The sequence below is a fragment of the Chroicocephalus ridibundus genome, chromosome 6, assembly GCF_963924245.1.
Source record: "Chroicocephalus ridibundus chromosome 6, bChrRid1.1, whole genome shotgun sequence".
Lineage (NCBI taxonomy): Eukaryota > Metazoa > Chordata > Aves > Charadriiformes > Laridae > Chroicocephalus > Chroicocephalus ridibundus.
Genome location: NC_086289.1, coordinates 42,175,377 through 42,194,368, shown reverse-complemented (window position 1 = coordinate 42,194,368; position 18,992 = coordinate 42,175,377). Strand labels below are relative to the sequence as shown.

The 18,992-nt window shown below is 45.6% G+C and overlaps 2 protein-coding genes across 11 annotated transcripts in view; one reads left to right on the top strand and one right to left on the bottom strand.

The window, feature by feature from the left end:
- Positions 1-18,992, top strand: part of MED12L (mediator complex subunit 12L) — a 153,515-nt gene that overhangs the window by 70,870 nt on the left and 63,653 nt on the right. The gene's annotated exons all lie outside the window — the stretch shown is intronic.
- GPR87 (G protein-coupled receptor 87) lies at positions 1,713-17,034 on the bottom strand. 2 transcript variants are annotated; one of them, XM_063337480.1, is made up of 3 exons: positions 16,847-17,034; positions 3,786-3,918; positions 1,713-2,749 (listed from the first exon to the last, which is right to left on the bottom strand). In XM_063337480.1, the coding sequence occupies exons 2-3, from the start codon at positions 3,826-3,828 to the stop codon at positions 1,713-1,715; spliced, it is 1,080 nt and encodes a 359-aa protein (XP_063193550.1). In that variant the 5' UTR covers positions 3,829-3,918; positions 16,847-17,034. The 2 variants fall into 2 exon arrangements, with proteins under 2 accessions (XP_063193550.1, XP_063193549.1); XM_063337479.1 differs by lacking the exon at positions 16,847-17,034 and adding an exon at positions 5,041-5,176.

Here is an 18,992-nt window from a genome sequence, read left to right as displayed (position 1 = left end):
CCTGGGGGATGGATAGTTCCCTGCCCCTCTGCAAACCCTTCTCCCCATCCTTGGGGAGCTCCTTGGCTGGGCCACAGCTGGGCCACTCTGAGCTTCCTGAGAAGCATGGAGGTACCCGGGGTACGTGCCTACGCCACTCGGTGGGAGATGGATGCCATCAAAGGAGGAGGAACTTCTCTTTCTGCCTCTGCCTTACCCTGAGAGGTCCCCACACCACCTCCTGGAGTGGAGGAGCTGTTGGAGCAGCCTTGGGCCCTATTGTGGCTCTCGCCGCCCTGTTGGCGTGGGTGCTCTGGCCAGCTTGGCTGCCTCCCCAGCTCCTCCAGGATGAGCTAGTGCAAAATCAGCTCGGGAATGTTTGCACAAGCGGTTGTGACAAGTGGTTTTGCTTTCTTCTGCCCTTGTTATAAACAAATCTGGAGTGCTGTCGACTGCTTGCGTGGTGCGAAGCCTGCCAGAATCTCACTGAAATGACTTGAGGTGTCCCAGTAAATATTAGCTCTGGTGGGTACTCTCCAGGACTTGTTTTCTTCTTTTAAATAATGTAGTTGTTAGTCAACACTTTCTCATGCAGCAGCTGCTATGTTGGTCTTTTATTATTTCTTTCTTCTCGCCTTGATTTTGGATGCTCTCCTTTCATATTTCCTCTGCTCTCATTGCGTGTACCACAGTGCACAATAATACCCTGAAGGTATTGCCTGAACCGCTCTCCAAAAATAATTTCACCTGCTTATCGCACACTATCATTATTTACAAGAGTTGAAAGCAGTGAAATGTAAATAATTATGAACAAAAAAATCCTAATGCTTTAAGTCTTATTCCTGTTATATTAAGCAGGCACAGAAAGTGCTGGGAAATGGAACTTTCAGCTTGGTGTTGATTGCCCAGTCTTGTCACATGTGAGTCTGTCAAGGGACATTTTTTGTTGTGTCTTCACTTAGCATGAGATTTGTGGGAATTAAAAGCTGTTTTAACAGTCTTTTTTTTTTTTTTTTGGTGGTTGTTTTTCCTTTTTTTTCCTTTTTTTTTCTCTTTGTTTTTTTGAGAAGAGACAGCTAGGGTTGTGTTTGAATTTTTTATGTTTGGTATTATGGAAGGGGTGGGAAGCATTTTGGTAGGATTGATCTGTGGATGAGATGGTGCTGCCAGCACCACAAACATCCGAGAGGAAAAGCTAAGAGGCTGTCGGCTGGCAGCAAAGCGCCGTGTCCGCAGACTGAGCCCCACGGCTGCCCTGTCCCGGCAGGCACCTGCCTGCAGGTGCACCGAGGGGTCTCTGCAGGGGTGGGTGCCACCTCCTCCCCTCTCCTTCACCTGCTGCAGGCCCTTCAGTGGCCATCTGCTGGACCCCGGGGGTGTTGACTCGTCATGTTGCATCCCACTCCGAGGCCAGAGCTTGTCCATCTCAACTGGAGCCTCCTGGAGCTCCAGGTTTCCTTCTGAGCTTGAGGCATCCTTAGCTTCTGTTGGCCTTCAAAAAAACCAACTAACCAACCAAAACAACCCCCAAAACCTCTCTGAAGTGAACCTGATCCCTGTGTGGATTTAAGCTTTTGAATTTTGCGATGGATGTTAGTAAGCTGAAACAGAAAAGCTGTACATCTCTCCACATTCCTTAATGAACTTCCATGGTCAGATATTCAAAGATATGTTTTATTTACATGATATACAAGCATTCTCACAAATTAGCAAAAGTCTCTGTGCGGGTGACTTCAGACATCAGTGTATTCATGGTATATGCGCACTTCTGATCTTCTAACGCTCTGAAGTGATCTAATACTCTCACTCCTGGTTCTCATATTTGATTTTCTGAACAGCCTTCGTGAGAATGATCTACACATGAAAAAGTAAATTATTGGATCCAGACAGACATTACATGCAGACAGGAACAGTGTCATTTCCTTACAGTAATATAAGATTTTATGTGCAGAGTCGTCTAGAATTTTATCTAGATGGCTAAAAGTAAAGGGTATTCTGCACAAATGATATGGCAGAAAGCAAGTGAAAAATACGGCCACAACAACCCTTATACTTTGATTATGCTTTCGCTTTCTACTTGATGAGCTAATAAATTGTTTGCTCGATTTATAAATGTACCTGGATATCGCGATATAGCATCCTATCAGTACTATCAGCACCACTACAAACATGCAGGTGTTGATGTAAATGACAGCTGTGTGCCACTGGACTCCCAAGGGAGACTTCAGCTTTATGCAGTCGTCTATGTTTTTCTTTGTCGGGTAGCCATTGGTAAGGATCAGGTTGGGTAACGCCAGGAAAGCCATTACAACCCAAACGCAGGCAGATAAGATCTTGGTGAAGGTGATGCTGTACATCCTGGAGTCTCCAAAAGGCTTCACTACTTTCAGGTAGCGGTCGATGCTGATGAGTCCGAGGAACACAATTGTGGTGTACATGTTTGCGTAGAACAGAACCGTGGTGTATCGGCACAGGAAAGAGTTGAAGTGCCACGGTCCCAGCTGCGAGTCCTGGATTATCTTGAATGGGAATGTCAGTGTCATGAGAAGGTCTGCAACCACGATGTTTTTGAGGTAAAATATAAAACTCGTTTTATTTCTGATGTGGAAAAAAATCCACACTGCTAGGCCGTTCAGCAAGATGCTTGCCAGGAAAATGATGAGGTAAAGCACAGGCAAGACGATGGTGGTGAATTCGTTGTGTGTGGAGTTCCCCAGTAAGCCTGCTGTGGAGTTGGGTGAGGTGCTGTTGTCTTGGCTCAGACGGTCATCTGTGGGAATAAGGGAAAACAACAAGTTTAAAGTGTATGGTTGTAGTGTTTTACAAATGGGAACATTTTAGAACTGTCCTCTAGAAAATGTCCTATCTCTGGGAAATTCTGGAGGCTTCTGGGATTAACCAGCCTCGAAAACCTGAGTTTATAACAGTATTGCATGTGTCAAAATAAGTGTGCCTGTGGCTCGCTAGCCTCTGAGCACTTCATCTGTGGTTGTCGCTGAAATATATTCTGCAAATAGTTTGACAGGGAAAAAAAAAAAAAAAAGTGGTGTGTGAGTGTGTGTATATCCCTGAGATTCCCGTGCTGCTCAGGAGCTCCCTGCCTGCCCTTGCTGCTGCCCTGCGAGTGGGCAGCCCGGCTCGGTGGGGTCAGCGCTGCATGGCCATGGGCAGCAGCGCAGCTGCGGGGGGGTGTGCAAGCAAACATTTTTGCAGTATTTGAAGACAATAAATAGCCTGGAAATTCTCTGTAGAGAGAGACAGTGAATCAAGCGGAGCTGGGTGCTCCCCACGTTGCGGGCTGAGGTCTGCAGTGCCCAATCCTGATCTTGTGTAGGGGCAAATGCAGCTGTGTACCAGCATGTTGGGAATGAACTATTGATCGAAGTTACAGGGTGTCGTCTCTCGACTGTCTTGACAGAATGCAGCTTTTTTGAGCTGAGGTGATCTCTTTATCAAGAGATAGGACTCTGGAGAGACTCTTTGGACCTATTAAAACTCTAAAACTGAGCTTAAGTGTATTTTAAAATCACAGCCTCTGGGGATTTTAAGATTTTATGTGTAAATGTTTGTGAAAAAAAATTCAGACTTATAAATTCTTTCATAAAACTGTAGCACGTTTTATTTCATATTGTTTATACTCTGAACTTGGCTGATGTGGTAAACCAGGACTGACACCCACGGGGGCAGCACTGGGCAGTATTTAGACAGCCTTTTCTGAAATGACTTACATCTTTAAAATGTTGGTGGGAACTGATAGTAATACAATAAACACTTCTCAGTCTCTTAAATTTCCAAGATTATTTTACCTGGCAGTTTTCCATAGGACAAATTGTACCCCATCGTTTGCATTGCTGTAGGTTTTCAGCTGAAGTGCTTTTCAGGAGTCCCACTGGCAACTGTAGATCCAGGATGTGGTGTGGGCTGTGCCAGCATTACCTTCTGGGGAAAATAAATTGGAATTAAACCCAAAGCAAAACAGAAGATGCCACCTTCTTCTCCCCAATATGGAGAGGAGCTTTGTGAAATGAGCATCCTCCAGAATTCCCAATGAACAGGCTGCTCTCTGGATACTGCACAGCTCTTCTGCTATCAAGGTCTTCATTGCCACATCTTGACTTACAGCTGGGCATCCGCTGCATCGTTGCAGGCCATCCTGCCACATTAGTTTTTGTAAGCCTATCAATTTCACTGTTAAAACTATTTCCCTTTCTCCAACTCACTAACAAAGCTATGCTGGACCCTTATTGCTGTAATATTTAGCAATATTATTCTAATTTTCAGCTTGAATGTCTCTGTGGCCACTTTCAGTCTCGTGTATTTTTGTACCAGTGCCTTTCATTTAAAGAACCCGTCTCCATCTCTGATACTTACCCCTCTGTGTATGTTTTTTGCTCTACTAAGACTTCACTTACTGTGGTGAAGCAAGCCCAAACCCTGCTCATATTCCTGTAAGACTTGAAGATATCAGCCCTTCTCTGTATCTGCTGCAGTTAAGATAATCTTCCTTGAATCCCATCGACAAATATTGTGTGCTCTTTTACAAATAAAATTTAAGAAGAGCTTGTTTCATGGTGGTTGGGTTCATGTCACCACCGAAATGCCTCATCTAACATTTTCTGGGCTCTCACTTCCTCAGGTCCTCCTTACATCTGTACCAGGTAGGTGGCAAACGGCTGTGCTGGGATCAGCTCTAACATGCTTTCTGTCCCCTCTGTGCTTCACAAGAGTCAGTGCCAGTGTGTAGCCGGCATTTTTGTTGCCCTTAGCTGCATGTTCTTGCGAGGTTTTTTTGTGCCAGCAAACTTCAAGTTTGCTAACCTCTGTAAAAATATGATGGATTTCAACTTTTTAAAACTTGTCTTCCTTCTTTTCACTTCTTTAAAAAAATTTTGACTAAAGCTTTGCAAAAACCTGGACTGTGACTAGTGAGCCTCTTGCAGCCTGTCCAAGAATGTTCTTTTCTTAAATTGATACTGGATTTGATAGTCTCCAGGCAGGTACTTCTAGACTACCCTTCTCAGCTTTAAAAATAGGTTAGTGTACAAGTTTTTGCAAACATACCATCTCAGTTACTGCAGTAGGTGAAGTTTGCCTCCTAACAGCCAGAACATGCTGGTTTAATGGCCTTGCCTTCATTATGATCTGCTGCCACCGCTGGTTTCTTACGCCTTGGGTAAAGGTCCTTGGCCTTATTCCAACATCTCTTGCTTGGACATCGTGTTTCTTTATTTTCGAGCTTGGGCATTTCAGTGGTGGATGACTTTTTTTTTTTTTTTTAAAGTTTATCATCTCTCACTTCTTGAAGTGAAAAAGTTTCATATGTAAGTATGAGATATGTGTGTATAACTTCATAAGGTATCCAGCAAATTGGGGTGGAAACTGAAAGTTCCTGTTCCTTTCTCATGGTTTTGAATGAAGTGCTTCAGAAGCCAGCCCACAGGGAATATTGAAAAACTGCAGAATCTAATTTATGCTCTGAGGGTATTGTAGTGTTTTGACATTGTTCAGAGAAATTTTGACAATACCGATTCATAACGCTTCATGACAGATTATTGCTTTACTCTTGCAGTATGCAAATGCATTAATTTTTCTACACTTCACTTTGTTTACAAGTTTTGATAGGAAAACTAGCAAAGTAGATCAGGTCTCAGCAATTACACTAGACCTGACTTGACTGCTCTCATATGGGAATGAAGAGATGATAAAATTACTGAAGCCCTATTGGAGATCTAAATTTGCTCTATGGGATTATCACAGTTATGAACTGCGTTGAATTGTCACTAGATGGCAGTAAAGCAAATCATTCTATTTTAAAGCATCAGTAAAAATTTTAATTCTGATATTTTAAGCTTTTTATTAATTTGGCTTCTTGTCTGGCGTTGTTTGCTCTGATAATAACTGGGGTCTATAATGAGATTGTCAGGGAGTTTTAGATATTTGTTTTCTCTTGGTCTGAGAAGCAGTAACCTATTGCTTTTTTTTGTTGTTGTTGTTTATAATTTACAGCTATCCTTTTTTGCCCAGGAGGCACTGAGATCAAAAGAGTATGTGATTTTATGAAAAGATGCGTATCTGTCTTCTTATGCAAATAAGATGCTTATTTCCCTGCTTTTCAGAGTTCCTTTTAAGTCTGCGTAATTCCTGGCCCTGGTCCCTGGAAAGCTCCCTGCTCTCAGGCTCTTCAGCCAAGTGCTGTCCCAGACCCTCAGCCCAGAGGAGCGAGTAAAGCATCGATTGTGTTGCCTGAGATCGGAGGCAATGCGACTGCTGACTCCCGTGTTCTCATGCTGTAACCCTGGGAAACACTGCAGGGTTCGATGGAGCTGGGGAACAGATGTGTGCTAAATGGACTTCTCTTGTACTGTCAGTTACTCTAGGTCCCAAAGGGATTTGCTCTTAATCCTGTCAAAAAAGGCTCCTTCCTTTTTCTACCTCTGCATCCATCCTTTTAGCTGGATGTTGTCACTAAGAGACCTTAAAAATCTAACACCAGGTTATCTGTGAATACCTCTTCATGTACAGACAGCCCCCACGCTCTCCAAAGGTTCTGTCTCTTGTTTTACATCAGAAAACTGATGGGATGTTTTCTGATACTGGTGAGAGAAGCCCTTTCTGTAGGGGATCTCTGCCTAGCTTTCTCTGGCCTCTCCCTCTAGCTTGCAGTGTTTGCGTTCCCATCTGTATCCTGTGCTTTACTGTCAGCAGAGATGGGCCGTCCACAACATCCTTGACTCTCAAGCCCCTATTGACTGTGGATGTGGATCAAAATCCAGTTTTCTTCCTCCTTGTGGGCAGTGTCTTGTTTCTTGGGTACTGTTACTTGAATCCACTGGGCTGTTAGTCTGAGTCTTGGGATTTAGCCCATCATTTTGTAGCTGAAAACTACTGCAGAGGATGGACTGCAATCGCCTGGACCAGAAGTGGGTAAACCACTGTGACAGAAGGCTCTCCCTGGACAGGCATGCTTCTTACCACCCTGGGGAATGTGTTACAGTCCCAGTCTCTGATGGGCTCACTTGTGCCTCACGGGGTTTGATAGTATCAGCACTGCTCCTGTGCTTGCCCTGCAACTCATCCGCTCAGGTGCAGCCTGCTGATCACCCCAGTCTATGCTAAACCCCTGCTGGCTGAAGCAGCCTGCCTGCTCGGATCTTGGGCTCTGTTGTCCCTTCCAGACGCAGCACGGGAACGTGCTGCACGGGTGACAGGAGCAGCAGCATCCCATCTCTTATGCTTTTCAAGTCAGAGCTGCTTGCTTTTACCAAATCCCATAAGAGCTTGCTGATTCCTGCCCAGAGTACTGACTGTGAGGGATCCCTGCCACATGCATCTTCCTGGCCAGTGAAGATGTGACCACACTCTAATTGCCCAGGGAAATCCAGGTCACCTGGAAGCCATACTGGGAGCTTGCTTGGTGTTCCTGCAGACCAATTAGGGTCAAGCCTCTGAATGGATATCTGTGTCATCTTATTCCTGATGGTTTTAATGTTAAAACGTTCCAAAAATATCACAACAACGTATGGGTTGGAAAAACAAAGCAGCAAGCTCTCCACAGATGTAAACTGTGACAGCTAAACTGCATGAGCAGTGTTCTATATCCTGCCTTGCTGGCACAGCTGAGCTCAGCAGAGAGGCTTTGGTGCATGCATGGGGTGGAGGTTAGAGACAACACCTACCAGAGGCTGCCCTAATTATGTGCTAAAGACTTTCCCTTATGCTGCTGTAGTTTGAAGCTTTAAAGTCTTAAACAAACAGGTTTGTGCAGAGCTGCAGAGAAGTGCAGGCATGATGCTGCACAGAGCTGGTCGTGTGACAAAATTTTGGGATACACAGGGGTGATCCTGCTTAGAATCACCAGTCCAAAGGTGTTTCCGTGGTTTCCTACCTAAGTCTGTCAGGCTAAGGGGTGCTGTGGTAGACAGAGCACTTAGAGTAGTGTAGTTTCATTATTTACGTGCTAGGGTGGGTGAGCAAGGCTCATTTGAGTCAAATCTGCTGTGTCCTTGTACTCCAGAAGCTTAATTTTTTCAGATAAAGACTGCTGTATTGCAGAGCAGGAAGAAAGTTATCACGTATGGAGAATTCACCCTTTTCCATGGGTTCTCTTGGAATGGGAGATGAAGACTGCCTTCTCTTTTAAGAGCATTTTAAGATATTTTTTTATAATTGTTCACTGACTATGTGCTCTGATGGTGGCTTTTTTACTTGAGTGTGGTATTTCTGTGCTGCGAAAGGTTGGTTTTCCACTCCTTGTCCAGTTCTCCAGAGCCTTTTCTTCTGACCAATTTCATTTTAACCAGCTGTCTCATTCTTCCATATAGATATATTCTGCTTGGATGGTTTTGAAGATGCACTAGAAGCTGCTCCTTTATTTAAGTAGCTTTTTAAAGCAGAAGACTTTTTATTTCTTGTAGCTTATGCACTTGGTTGGTTGTTGGGTGGTTTGTTCTTTATTTTTTTTCCTGTCATTCCCCTAAAGGCTGTCAACTGCATTAAATGTAAGTACATACTGTTTCACAGATGAGGTAATCTTTTACTGCTAACGTTGATAGACTGGTTTATATGCATGACTGATAGAACCTCGGATGAGAAATTAAATAATAGGCTGCATGGCAGACTTCAGTGTCATATGGGTAGGGAATGACTGTATAGTTTTTCTAATGACTAAGGCTTTAAGTTGCCTCACTGTTTAAAGAAATTCTGTATCTTCAAATCTAATTGCTCTTTCTTCATCTTATTTACAACTTTTTAAAAATTAGAAAATTCTCTTTGTGATCTAGACTAGATATTCTAGGTCATAGGGCTGCAGAGTTTTAAGTGATGTTTTCTTATTTGAGCACATGACTTTTTGATGCGTGGCTTCTTGCCAGTCAATCTGCATTCATCACCATAAAGTTTGGTGAATGACAGAGTTAATGTAAACAGAAATGTGAGCCAGTTTATTAAATTTGCTATTGGCTGGCTGCAACTATCTTCTTTTTTGTTGCCCATCAGAACCAAATCACTGAGTTATTTGTGAAGATTTTTTGGGGAAAAAGCATTGATGTAGGCTGTAAGTGTATGTGTGCATAAAGCTTCTGCAAGCAGATAAGTGGAGCCTGTGTTCCTGCTCTCTTCTTTATTTCAGTCCACTCCTATGCGGCATCAACTGAGCAAGCCTTAATGTTCTGGTTTTCCCTGCTTGCATCTGTTTATCTTCCTTAGTGCTTTTCCTTGATCACTGAAAGAAAGCCCAATCCCAATAACTAGGACACTACCACCTTTTCCTTCCTTGGAAGGCTCTGTTAAAAATTGTCCATTTCCCTTTTGGTAAGAGCATATGTTAATGTACTGCTAATGCATAGTGGAATAACTTGATATTCCTGTTGGAATTCATACCTACAGTGAGTGAGTATGCGCCTCTTACTCTCTTGTGGTTTACACACTTTCTTATTTTTTGCATTTTGCTAGCTGTCACATCCCCATCCTTGAAACTGTGCTTCTGTCCCAGTTGTGCCAAGAGATGCCGTGCTGTTGGCAGCAGTGCAAGCGGTGACAAGAACTAGCCGAATGCCAGAGTTTGTGTTACTCAGAGACTCCTGTGCGCTGCAGGACCACAGCCACTTGTGCTCAGATGTAGTCGTGTACCAAGCATCGCGTCTTTTGTCTGTGGAGGGGCTGGGAGAGCTGTGGTGGTTCAGCCTGGCCCAGAGCAGGCTCAGGGGCTCAACAGCCTGGGTTCCTCGTGGGGGGAGCCCACGTCAGATGACCGGGCAGGAGGCAGTGGGCAAAAACTGAGGCTCAGGAAATTATGTCTGAGCACAACAAAATGCTTTTTTTTACTGTGCAGGTTGTCGAACACAGATGCAGGTTGGTCATGTAGGCTGTGGATCTCCATCCTGGGAGATACCTCCAGGCTAGGCACGGTCCCTCAGCCTGGTGTCGCTGGCCCTGCCTGGGGTGTGCTGGGGGCTCCAGGGGTGCCCCCGCCTCAGCCATGCTCTGCATCATTGGTAGAGTCCCCGAGTGCCTGCTCCTGCATGCCTGCCAAAGGCTGGCTGAGCTAAACGGTGGTGTCCACCACCCTGCGTGTCTGACTCAGCCAGCTGGCACGTGTTGGCTGCTTCAAACTGGGAACTGTTTCAACGTGAGGTGGCTGGGGAGAGGGTGAAAATAGCCCTCTGTGGGGGGGGCTTTGTGCCCTCAGCTCCTGGTACCTGCCTTCATGGGAGAGTGGTGGTGGAGGGGTGTGCAGAACAGTATGTGCCAGTTCCCTGTAACGCAGTGATGCTGCCATGCTTAATTGCAGAGAGTCTGAAAAATAAGAACTAGGGTATAACTGTCTTCAGCTGTGGCTTACGGTGCTTGTCTGCTTAGTCGTATCCAGAAACAGGAACCACTGCCTGTGCTCAGAAAGTTTGTCGTCTGCTTCAGTATCTAGTAAAAAAACCCCTTGGTTTTCAGGTTCCTCCTTGAACTTCCCTCTCAATTCCATCCTGACTTTTCTCTCACACGTCTCTGAACAGCAGAGCATCCCGGCCCTGGGCAAACTGCCCTGCAACCTGCTTCCATCTGCCTTCAGCTGGTGGAGCAGCTTCTTTTGTCTCTGGGATCCTATCCTGTCCCTGCCTTATCCCATCCATTTGTCTTCAATAGCAGGCACACGACGCCAGTGGTTAGGGACCGTATATCCCCGTGGAAGCCTCTGCCGGACACCGAGCCGCCATCTGTGTCGGTAGGCACGTGGGAGCAGCAGTCCCTCCACATCCGCATTGAGACACGCTGCTAACGGAGACTTCCTTCCTCACCGTCGTTTTGCCCAAGGGGTGTCTCTGAGAAAAATTATTCGTACACCATTCCTGTAAACTGTAGAGCTTCCCGCATGCAGTCCCTTACTGAAACTTGGGGTTTAGCCTTTCTTGGTCCTTTGTATATGACAGCTAAAAGTACCATGCATATTTCCAGTGCCTGTGCCAGATTTACCTTGCATCTGAGGAACCAACTAAATGTGCTCATTTACACCTTCTACATCAGTCTCCACCCATGCTTTACTGCAGGTATTGCCTGAAATCTCACATTCAGTTTGCACCTGTAACTGGGTGTAGCATTAAGCATTAAATAATATTTTTTAATATGCAAAATTCTCGATTCAGGGGGAATATGCCCTTAGGATAACACTATTTCCTCGCTTAAAAAATAAAATAAAAATTCGAACATACCTAATTTTCTCAAAGTCACTTTTGGAATATTGTGTCCAAATGTAACCATTGATTTTATTCTCGTTTCAAGTGAATGAGTATCAACCCTTTTTTTCCCTTATGTGGGATAGCTCTGACATGAGACCTTTTTGGCATGCTGCCTGAACTATCAAGTTCTCTCTTTTTTCTGTCTTTTGAACTGTCCCTCATTAAAAGTTCATGGATTAATATTACTTAATTAAGGTTACTTGTTTTGAATCAGATTTTCTATGCAGAGGTTACAAAATCTAGTAAATGTTGCTAATCATTATTGTAAGACTGTTTACTTTTTAAACTTATTTGCAGAACCTGAAGATGTACGAATTCTACTTCCTCTTGAATATGCATTATCGTTCCTAAGTGATATTGAAGCATTGCTTTCCAGTCCTCTGTTGCATTAATGACAAGCACGTGCATTTTTCATGACCAAAAAGGAGAAACTACTGTCACGCATTTATTGTGGGCCCTGGTCTTGTGCATTGTGCCTTGCTTTGTGCAGGCTGACTGCAGCAATTGCCTGTACACCTCGTCTTTGCTGTAGAATTGGCCAACACTTCCACTGCCATTTCCAAAGCAGTGTAGTTCAAAGTGAAGTGCTAATGTACATCTGCTTTAGGTTGCAACTGCTTTTACATGAAGAGTTAGGAGAGAACTGCCAACAGAAATGGTATCCCATTGGGCAGCAGGTAAATGGTCATTGTTGGTGGACGAGGAGCTGTGTTGCAATTGCTTGCCTTTTTTTCCCCATTTTAAAAAAAAAAAAAAGCAAGCACAACATAATTGTTGGCAGAGTTGGGCTAATTAATGTTTTTTCAGTATGGCGGCCTCTAGTTAGATGGGAGGAAAGGATTAACTCTGGAATATTTCCTTTGCTTCTTTCTAGAAGATCTTGCTGATGGTTGTTTCTGGTTGCACAAAACCTACTGATAGTGGAAGGTGTATCGTAACCGTATAGAGTTGCTTTCTTTGAACCCCCGTTAAGAATATGCCATGCAAGATGCAACACTTCAGCAGGGTTAGGTGTAGGTGGCAGTCCCGAAGTTCTGAGCAGCGTGCTCCTGGTCTCTCGCCCAGCACCACCGCCTGCTCGCTGCTGCCTGGTTAGCCTCCACCTGCAGTCTTGTCAGCTCCTTCCTGACACTGTCTTTTGCAGTTGCTCATCAGCTTCAACTCCCTGCTCAGAGCATCATTGGCTGCAGGTGGCTGCCCAGGACCATGTTTGGTCAGGGGGTGAGCATCTCCAAGGATGGAGACTCCACAACCTCTCTGGGAAACTTGTTCCAGGGCTTGAATACCCTCACAGTAATGAAAAAAAAAAAAAAACAAACGCGAACAAAACAAACCACAAACCCAAAACACTGCTACCAACAACCCCCCGCTCTGTGTTCAGATACAGCCTCCTGTGTGTCAGTGTGTGCCCGCTGCCTCCTGTCCTGTCCCTGGGCACCACTGACAGGAGCCTGTCTCCGTCCGCTTTGCACCCTCCCTGCAGCTATTTGTACACGTTCATAAGATCCTCCTGAGCTGCCTCTTTTCCTGGCTGAACAGTCCCAGATCTCTCAGCCCCCCCGGTCCATCACTTGCTCTAGTACATTAGTCGTCTTTGGGGCCCTGTGCTGGGCTCCAGTATGTCCATGTCTCTCTTGTGCTGGGGAGCCGAGAGCTGGACCCAGCACTGCAGGTGAGGCCTCGCAGTGCTGAGCTGGGAGGAGGAATCCCTCCCTTGACCTGCTGGCCTGCTTTGCCTAATGCAGCCTGGGAGGCTGCTGGGCTCCTTTGCTGCAAGGGCAGGCTGATGGCTCACGTTCAGCTTGTCCACCAGGTCTTTCCTTGCAGAGCTGCTTTCCAGCCGGTGCCCCAGCATGTCCTGGTGCAGGGGGCTGTCCCTCCCCAAGGGCAGGACTTTGTACTTCTCCTTGATGAACTGCATGAGGTTCCTGTTGGCCCACTTTTCCAGCCTGTTGAGGTCCTTCTGGATGGCAGCACGACCCTCCAGGGTATTACCCAGTTTGGTGTCCTTTGCAAACTTTGTCCCTGTTCCATCCCACTGGATTGCAGTTCTTTTGCTGCTTGGAAGACATGGTTTTAATCTCTCACTAGGTCATATTTCTAGTCTTCCCTTCCAAAGGGGAGGCCAGAAGCAGGTTCACATCTACATGTATTTCTCCAGAATAACTTCAACTTTTCTCTCTTTCAGTGTCCTCACAAGCTTCTCTCCCAGCCTGTCTGTTCTGCTTCTGGTTTTGTGGGCTCCATTCTTGGCACAACGAGCAGCATGTCAAATAATCACCCTTCAGTTCCATAGGCTGTTCCTTACTCATCTAGTGTGCTTTGTTAATCCTGACGTCCTAGTCTTTTAAGTGTAAAAAGTTTTATAAGCACAATAGTTGGGACAAAAAGCAAAAACTGGGTATTAAGTTTCAGCATGTGGTGCTTGGGTGGTCTTGAGCTCCTTCCAGAGGAGCTGGCTTCTGTCCAGGCGAGCCGGCAGCCGGCTGCTCCACTCGGCGCTGCTGCAGAGCCTGGTGCCACGCAGCCGCTCCCCGGGTCCCTCTGGAGCCCAGAGACCTCCCCAGAGCCTCCCCTCTGAGCATGCCGGCAAGGCGAAGACTCTCCTGGGTGTCAGGCTAGATGTGTTAGAGCGTTTTGCTGAAAATATTAGCTTTTAGGTTTGATGATTGGTATTGTGCAATGAAGAACAATAAGTTAAAAAGCTCGTAGTGAAACTTTGGAAACAGTCGAGAAGTCTGGGTCACAAAGGGGAAAAAAAAAAAGGAGGCATGTGATTGATCGCATTACACCTCATCTATTGTAGTTGTGGCTATTGTTCATCTGTCACGTCTCTCAAATGCTACAGGGGATACTGTGAAAAAATATCGCGTGGGGAAAAATATATTACTGGTATGTGCATGTAAACAGTACCGTTTAAGCTTTTAAGTAATTCCAGTCTCGCTTTTTAGGTGTTTTACTTTGCATTGAAACAATTCGATTGATTTTTTTTTTTTATATGCAATTCTAATTCACATTGCAAAAGGACAAAAAAAATCATCTGCTGTTGACGGCTGTTTTTTTTTTTTTGTGTGCTTCAGTATCTATTGCTGCGACACAATTAACCACGTTAGCTACTTGCAGCAACTATTTCAAAGAGGAAGGAAAAGGACAGGGGGATTTTGGGGTATGGTTGGGAGAAGTTCAGCCTGGTGCAACCCCAATTTTTCACAGGCAGCTTGGAGAGTCGCCACTCTGCCGTTCTCAGGGATGGACAGACGGACGGACGGACAGCAGATCCGGGGTGGGGTTTCAGGGTGCGGGCTGCAGGGAGCTGCTGCTCTGCCTCTGGCCCAGTTGCTTCGCCAGCTCTTGGCTGTTCCTTGGACAGTGGCAGAAGCTGCTGCTGAAGTGAAGGTGATAGAAGCCCGATTTGTACTGCTCATCAGCAGTTGTCACTTTGATATGTGACTGACATTTTCCCAAGGAAAAACAAGAAGTAGCGGTTATTGTAGTATCTCATGTGAGGTTCAGTGTTGGTCAGGTGTGGAAACCTACTTGTGATAATTGAGGGTGTGAGGATTTTTTTTTGTTTTGTTTTTGTTTGTTTGTTTGGGTTTTTTAAGAAGGTGCCGTAACTTTTTATGTTGTGAAGGGTTAACACTCCTGAAATGTAGGAATTAATATCACTGACTTCCTCTAGTGCTTTCTTCGCAGCACTGGGGTTAGTGTCTCTTGTAGCCTGGTTTCCTATGGAGCCCTGGTAGGTGACAGCAGTTTGGTGGATCTGTACCTCTAGGTTTATGTCAGGCTTGTTTTCACTTAGTTCCACACTTTTAATAAGTATTGCACTTCACGTTTAATGCTACAGTCTTACTGCAGGTGTCTTGACTGGCTTTTCGTAGTGCTCACTTGGTCAAACAGGAGGTCCTTCTGAACTTTGCTTTGTGGAGACAAGGAAGAGACTTGTCCTGAAAAGAGAAGGAGCTTCCGTCTTCGGTTGTTCCTGGATATATCTCATCTTGGGCTGTGTGCAGCGAGTGGAGTAGGCTTCCCTGTTGAGAAGGAGCATCTAGCCTCCAAAGGGCTGCTCTGGTGTCGGACAAACTCCAGACTGTGACTTGCCACCTTCCTCCTGGTGCGCTTTCCCTGTCCGGTCGCCCCCAGGTGTCTTCCTGGCTCAGCCGTGCTGCCAGGATCCATGTGGCCAGGCATCTCCCGATGCCCCCAAGCCCTAGGAGCTCTGGTGCTCCAGCACCCGGCACGGTGCGTGCTAGCGCACGACGGGCTGCGGGGTGCAGGTGCTGGGCGAGCTGGTCTCCCTGCTCCCGCCCTGCCCCGGGGGGGCCCCGACAGCTAGGGAGGGGAGCCGAGGGTGAGACAGCAGGGCTGAGCTGGGAAAGGCAACCCTCCGCGGGGAAGGAGGAGGAACCGGCGGCTGGTGCTTCTGAAAATGTGCTTCTTTTTTTCTCACACACCCCTAATGCAAACAGATGCTTTCTGTTTCTGAGGTTCCTGCACGCCCTTCAGCCTCTCTCCTCTTCTCTGCTCCCCTCTTCTCGTCTCCCTCCTGCAAGAGCTGACCCATGTCCTTTGCGCCGGGGGTTCTCCCTGGGCACTGCCAGCTCCCTGTAGAGTGGGGAGGGAGGAGAAGGGGAAGGTCTGGCTGGTGCCTGAGAGCTGGTTGCCTACCCAAAGAGTAAGGTGCCCACCAGAGCGGGCTTGTACCCAGAGAAATGCTGGCGGCTTTCATGTCACCCAGGGCCTGTACTGCTGGGAGTGAATCTGTGACATGAGCTGAATGCTTGCCTGATTTCCTGGTTTCCCTTTTTTAAAAGAAGATTACAGAATCTTCTTTAAAAAGATGGAAAAAAGGTGAAACGCTACCAGAGTTTCCAGACCAAGCGTACGTAATGAGAAGGCAGATGTCTACAGTCCCTATAATGCACAAATGGCAAGTCATTTTTTAACAAAACCTGTAATTGCAGTGCTACTTTCAATTCTTTGTAACTAAGAGTAACCTTTTCAATCTAAAATGCTCCTTAAACAACATAGGTTTTTGAAAGTGCCTTATATATTTCCCAAACTTTGAGACTAATGAGACATATATTTTGTAAGTTGCTTGTTCGGAGCTATGTGGTTTTTCCAGTGAAGCTGACAAGTTTTAACATGATCTGAGTGAAGTATGAAGGAAGAGAACCTTTATTCTGTATAATATAATTAAGAGAATTCAAGTATACTTTCCTTCACTGAAAGAGGTGAAAAGGAATACAGTACAAAGTTTTTATACCAAATTCGGATGTTACACTTACTGAATCTTACTTGATATGAGTTAAGCTCTGTCAGGAAGTAAGATATTGAAACCATGAACCCTCCTGCACTTCAATTCATATCTTAGAAGGAAGGATTAGTAGAAAACCATTTTTTTGCCATTGGGGAAAAAAATAGCGAGTAACGTTTAATGAATGAATAAAAGGTTAGTATAGCTGTACTATTTTGAGAACTTTTCACGCTTTTAATTGATCTGATGTTCAGTTTATGGTTCCAAGTCTGGTTTTCAGCAGCTGTATCTTAATTCCTGTTTTCACTCGAGGGTGATTAAGAACAAGAGGATTCACAGAACAACTTATCAAACGCTTTTCAGGTGCTCAAAGATCACTTACCTGTCACCATTGTTGCCTTCCGCTTGTCTCTGAGCTGCATCTCGAAAGTGCCTTAGACTCCTCCAAAGTGCATCTTGAAACTACAGTAGGCATGAGGGTATTTCTTGCGACAAGGTAGTTAAACAAACCATATCTGGAAGTAAGCTTTTTTGCTTCCGATGGCTTATTTTGCGATACCTGATCGGAGAGTCAAAATTCCCCTGGCCAGGAGCAACTGGAGCAACTGGCTTTCTCATTCCTGGGAATGACTCACATGCCAGGGTAGGTGAGCGGCGCGCTCCCGCTCACTTCCTGGCTCCGGAGCAGCTCGGGCGCCCAGGACGCAGACGGTGATTCACCTGAGAGGTGGGTTAGTGCCTGTTAAAGGCAGCAGCCTTCCTGCAGGGAGACGTTGCAAACAGGCTGAAGTCGTGCTGTACAGCAACCTGCGCAACCGTGCCTGTGCCTTTCGGTTAATATGGTTTTGTCTGCAGGGCGAATGCGAATTTAATGTGATACTGAAAAATCCTGTGCTGGATAGATGCAAATATCTGCTAATCGACATTATCATGTCAGTTATCAATTTGACTATACTTAGACATCTTTAATGTGCTTTTAACAGATCCTCTCTTCTAAATAGTGTGTAGGATGAAAGCAAAATGTTAAGTCTGTAACTAAATATTTCAGCTAAATAGACTCGACTGTTTGTTTATTGCATACTTTTTACTGTCATGGTGTCTGACTGTGAGCCCGCTGAGTCTTGCGGTCCTGTTTTCAGTGGTCCTGGGTGTACACACTTTTAGAGTGAGATAATTCAGTGCTTTAAAGCATTGAATTAATGGTGGCAGTAGTTATATTAGGACAAAATTTTGCTTCATGTCAGCGGAGGATGAGGTGGTTAATTTCCCATTTCTGCGGCCTTAAAAAGAAAGTAAATATTATCACCTTGGTTAAATCTTCAGGAAAAAAGAAAAAATAATCTTAATGCTACGAGGACAGTGGCTGCCAAGTCACTTTCCTCAGACTGCTCTGTCTGTTCTGCCTTTTTCTTTTTTTCCTCAAGGATCTGAGGGACTGGATCCCCAGCCCCCCTCTTCTGAGGCTGGATAGCCTTCTGCATAGGTGCCCTTGGCAGCTGCGTGGAGCCCTGTGAGGAACCAGAGCAGGAGCAGGTCCTACCACCTCCCTCCCTGCAGTGGGGAACAGCTTCCCCTGGCCGTGAGTCCAGGGAGGCCTGTGCAAATTTCCCCATTTCTGCTATTGGGCAGATTGTAAAATTCCCATTTGCCGCAGGACCTCTCCCTTGAATCAGGTACGGTCCCTGATCATAGGGGACTTCTGCCACAGTTCATCTTTGAAGACCAGCTTTTGCAAGGCAAAACAGATAATGCAAATGAAGCCAGCAGGAACACATGTTATAATTCTGTCATATGTTTTCAGCTTTATTACTACAAGCTGCCAGACTGATCCCAGGAGCTGGATATTCTGACATTAAGTGATGGTCCCCGTTGCAAGCATGGGGTGGAGTTGAACACATCACATCATTGCCTGAGGATGGAGAAGACTTTTCTACAGTTAGGGAGAGGAGACTTGATGAAGTGCCTGCCTTTTTTAGACCTTGCAGATGGTTATGTAGGACAGTGTGTGCCAGACAACGTTTCACCTTCTTTCAGCTGTCTCTTGTGCTCCAGTGCTTAGCAGCTGCTTGTGTTTTTTTTTCTCTCCCAACTGCTTGTCCTGTTTCTAGACTAATGGTGCCTTCTGGTTTTCCTTCCAGTCTTTGGTTCACGTCCTCTGTGGCTTTCAGTCATTTTCCACCATAACAGTACTTGTGGTGATCCAGTTCTTAGTGGAGCCTGTGTAAGACAGGAGTATGTGCCTGACTGATGGTCTTGTAGGCTGCTCCTTTGAGCTGAGAAGCTATCGGGTGCAGAGGGCAGCGAGAGCCACCCTGGGATACAGTGGTAAGTGCTATCATCAGTTAGCGCAGCTCAGGTATGGTACAGCTCACTGCGCAGCCACGCAAACAGCTTGATTTCTCAGCATTAAATCTCTTTTAAAGTGTTTTTCTCCTGTCTCTGTAAATGTCATTGCTCTCTGTTAAGTGGAGACCTCGTTCTTCCTCTGGGGAGCATACAAGGCTGTTTGTCTTGCCCTCTGTCCTGTG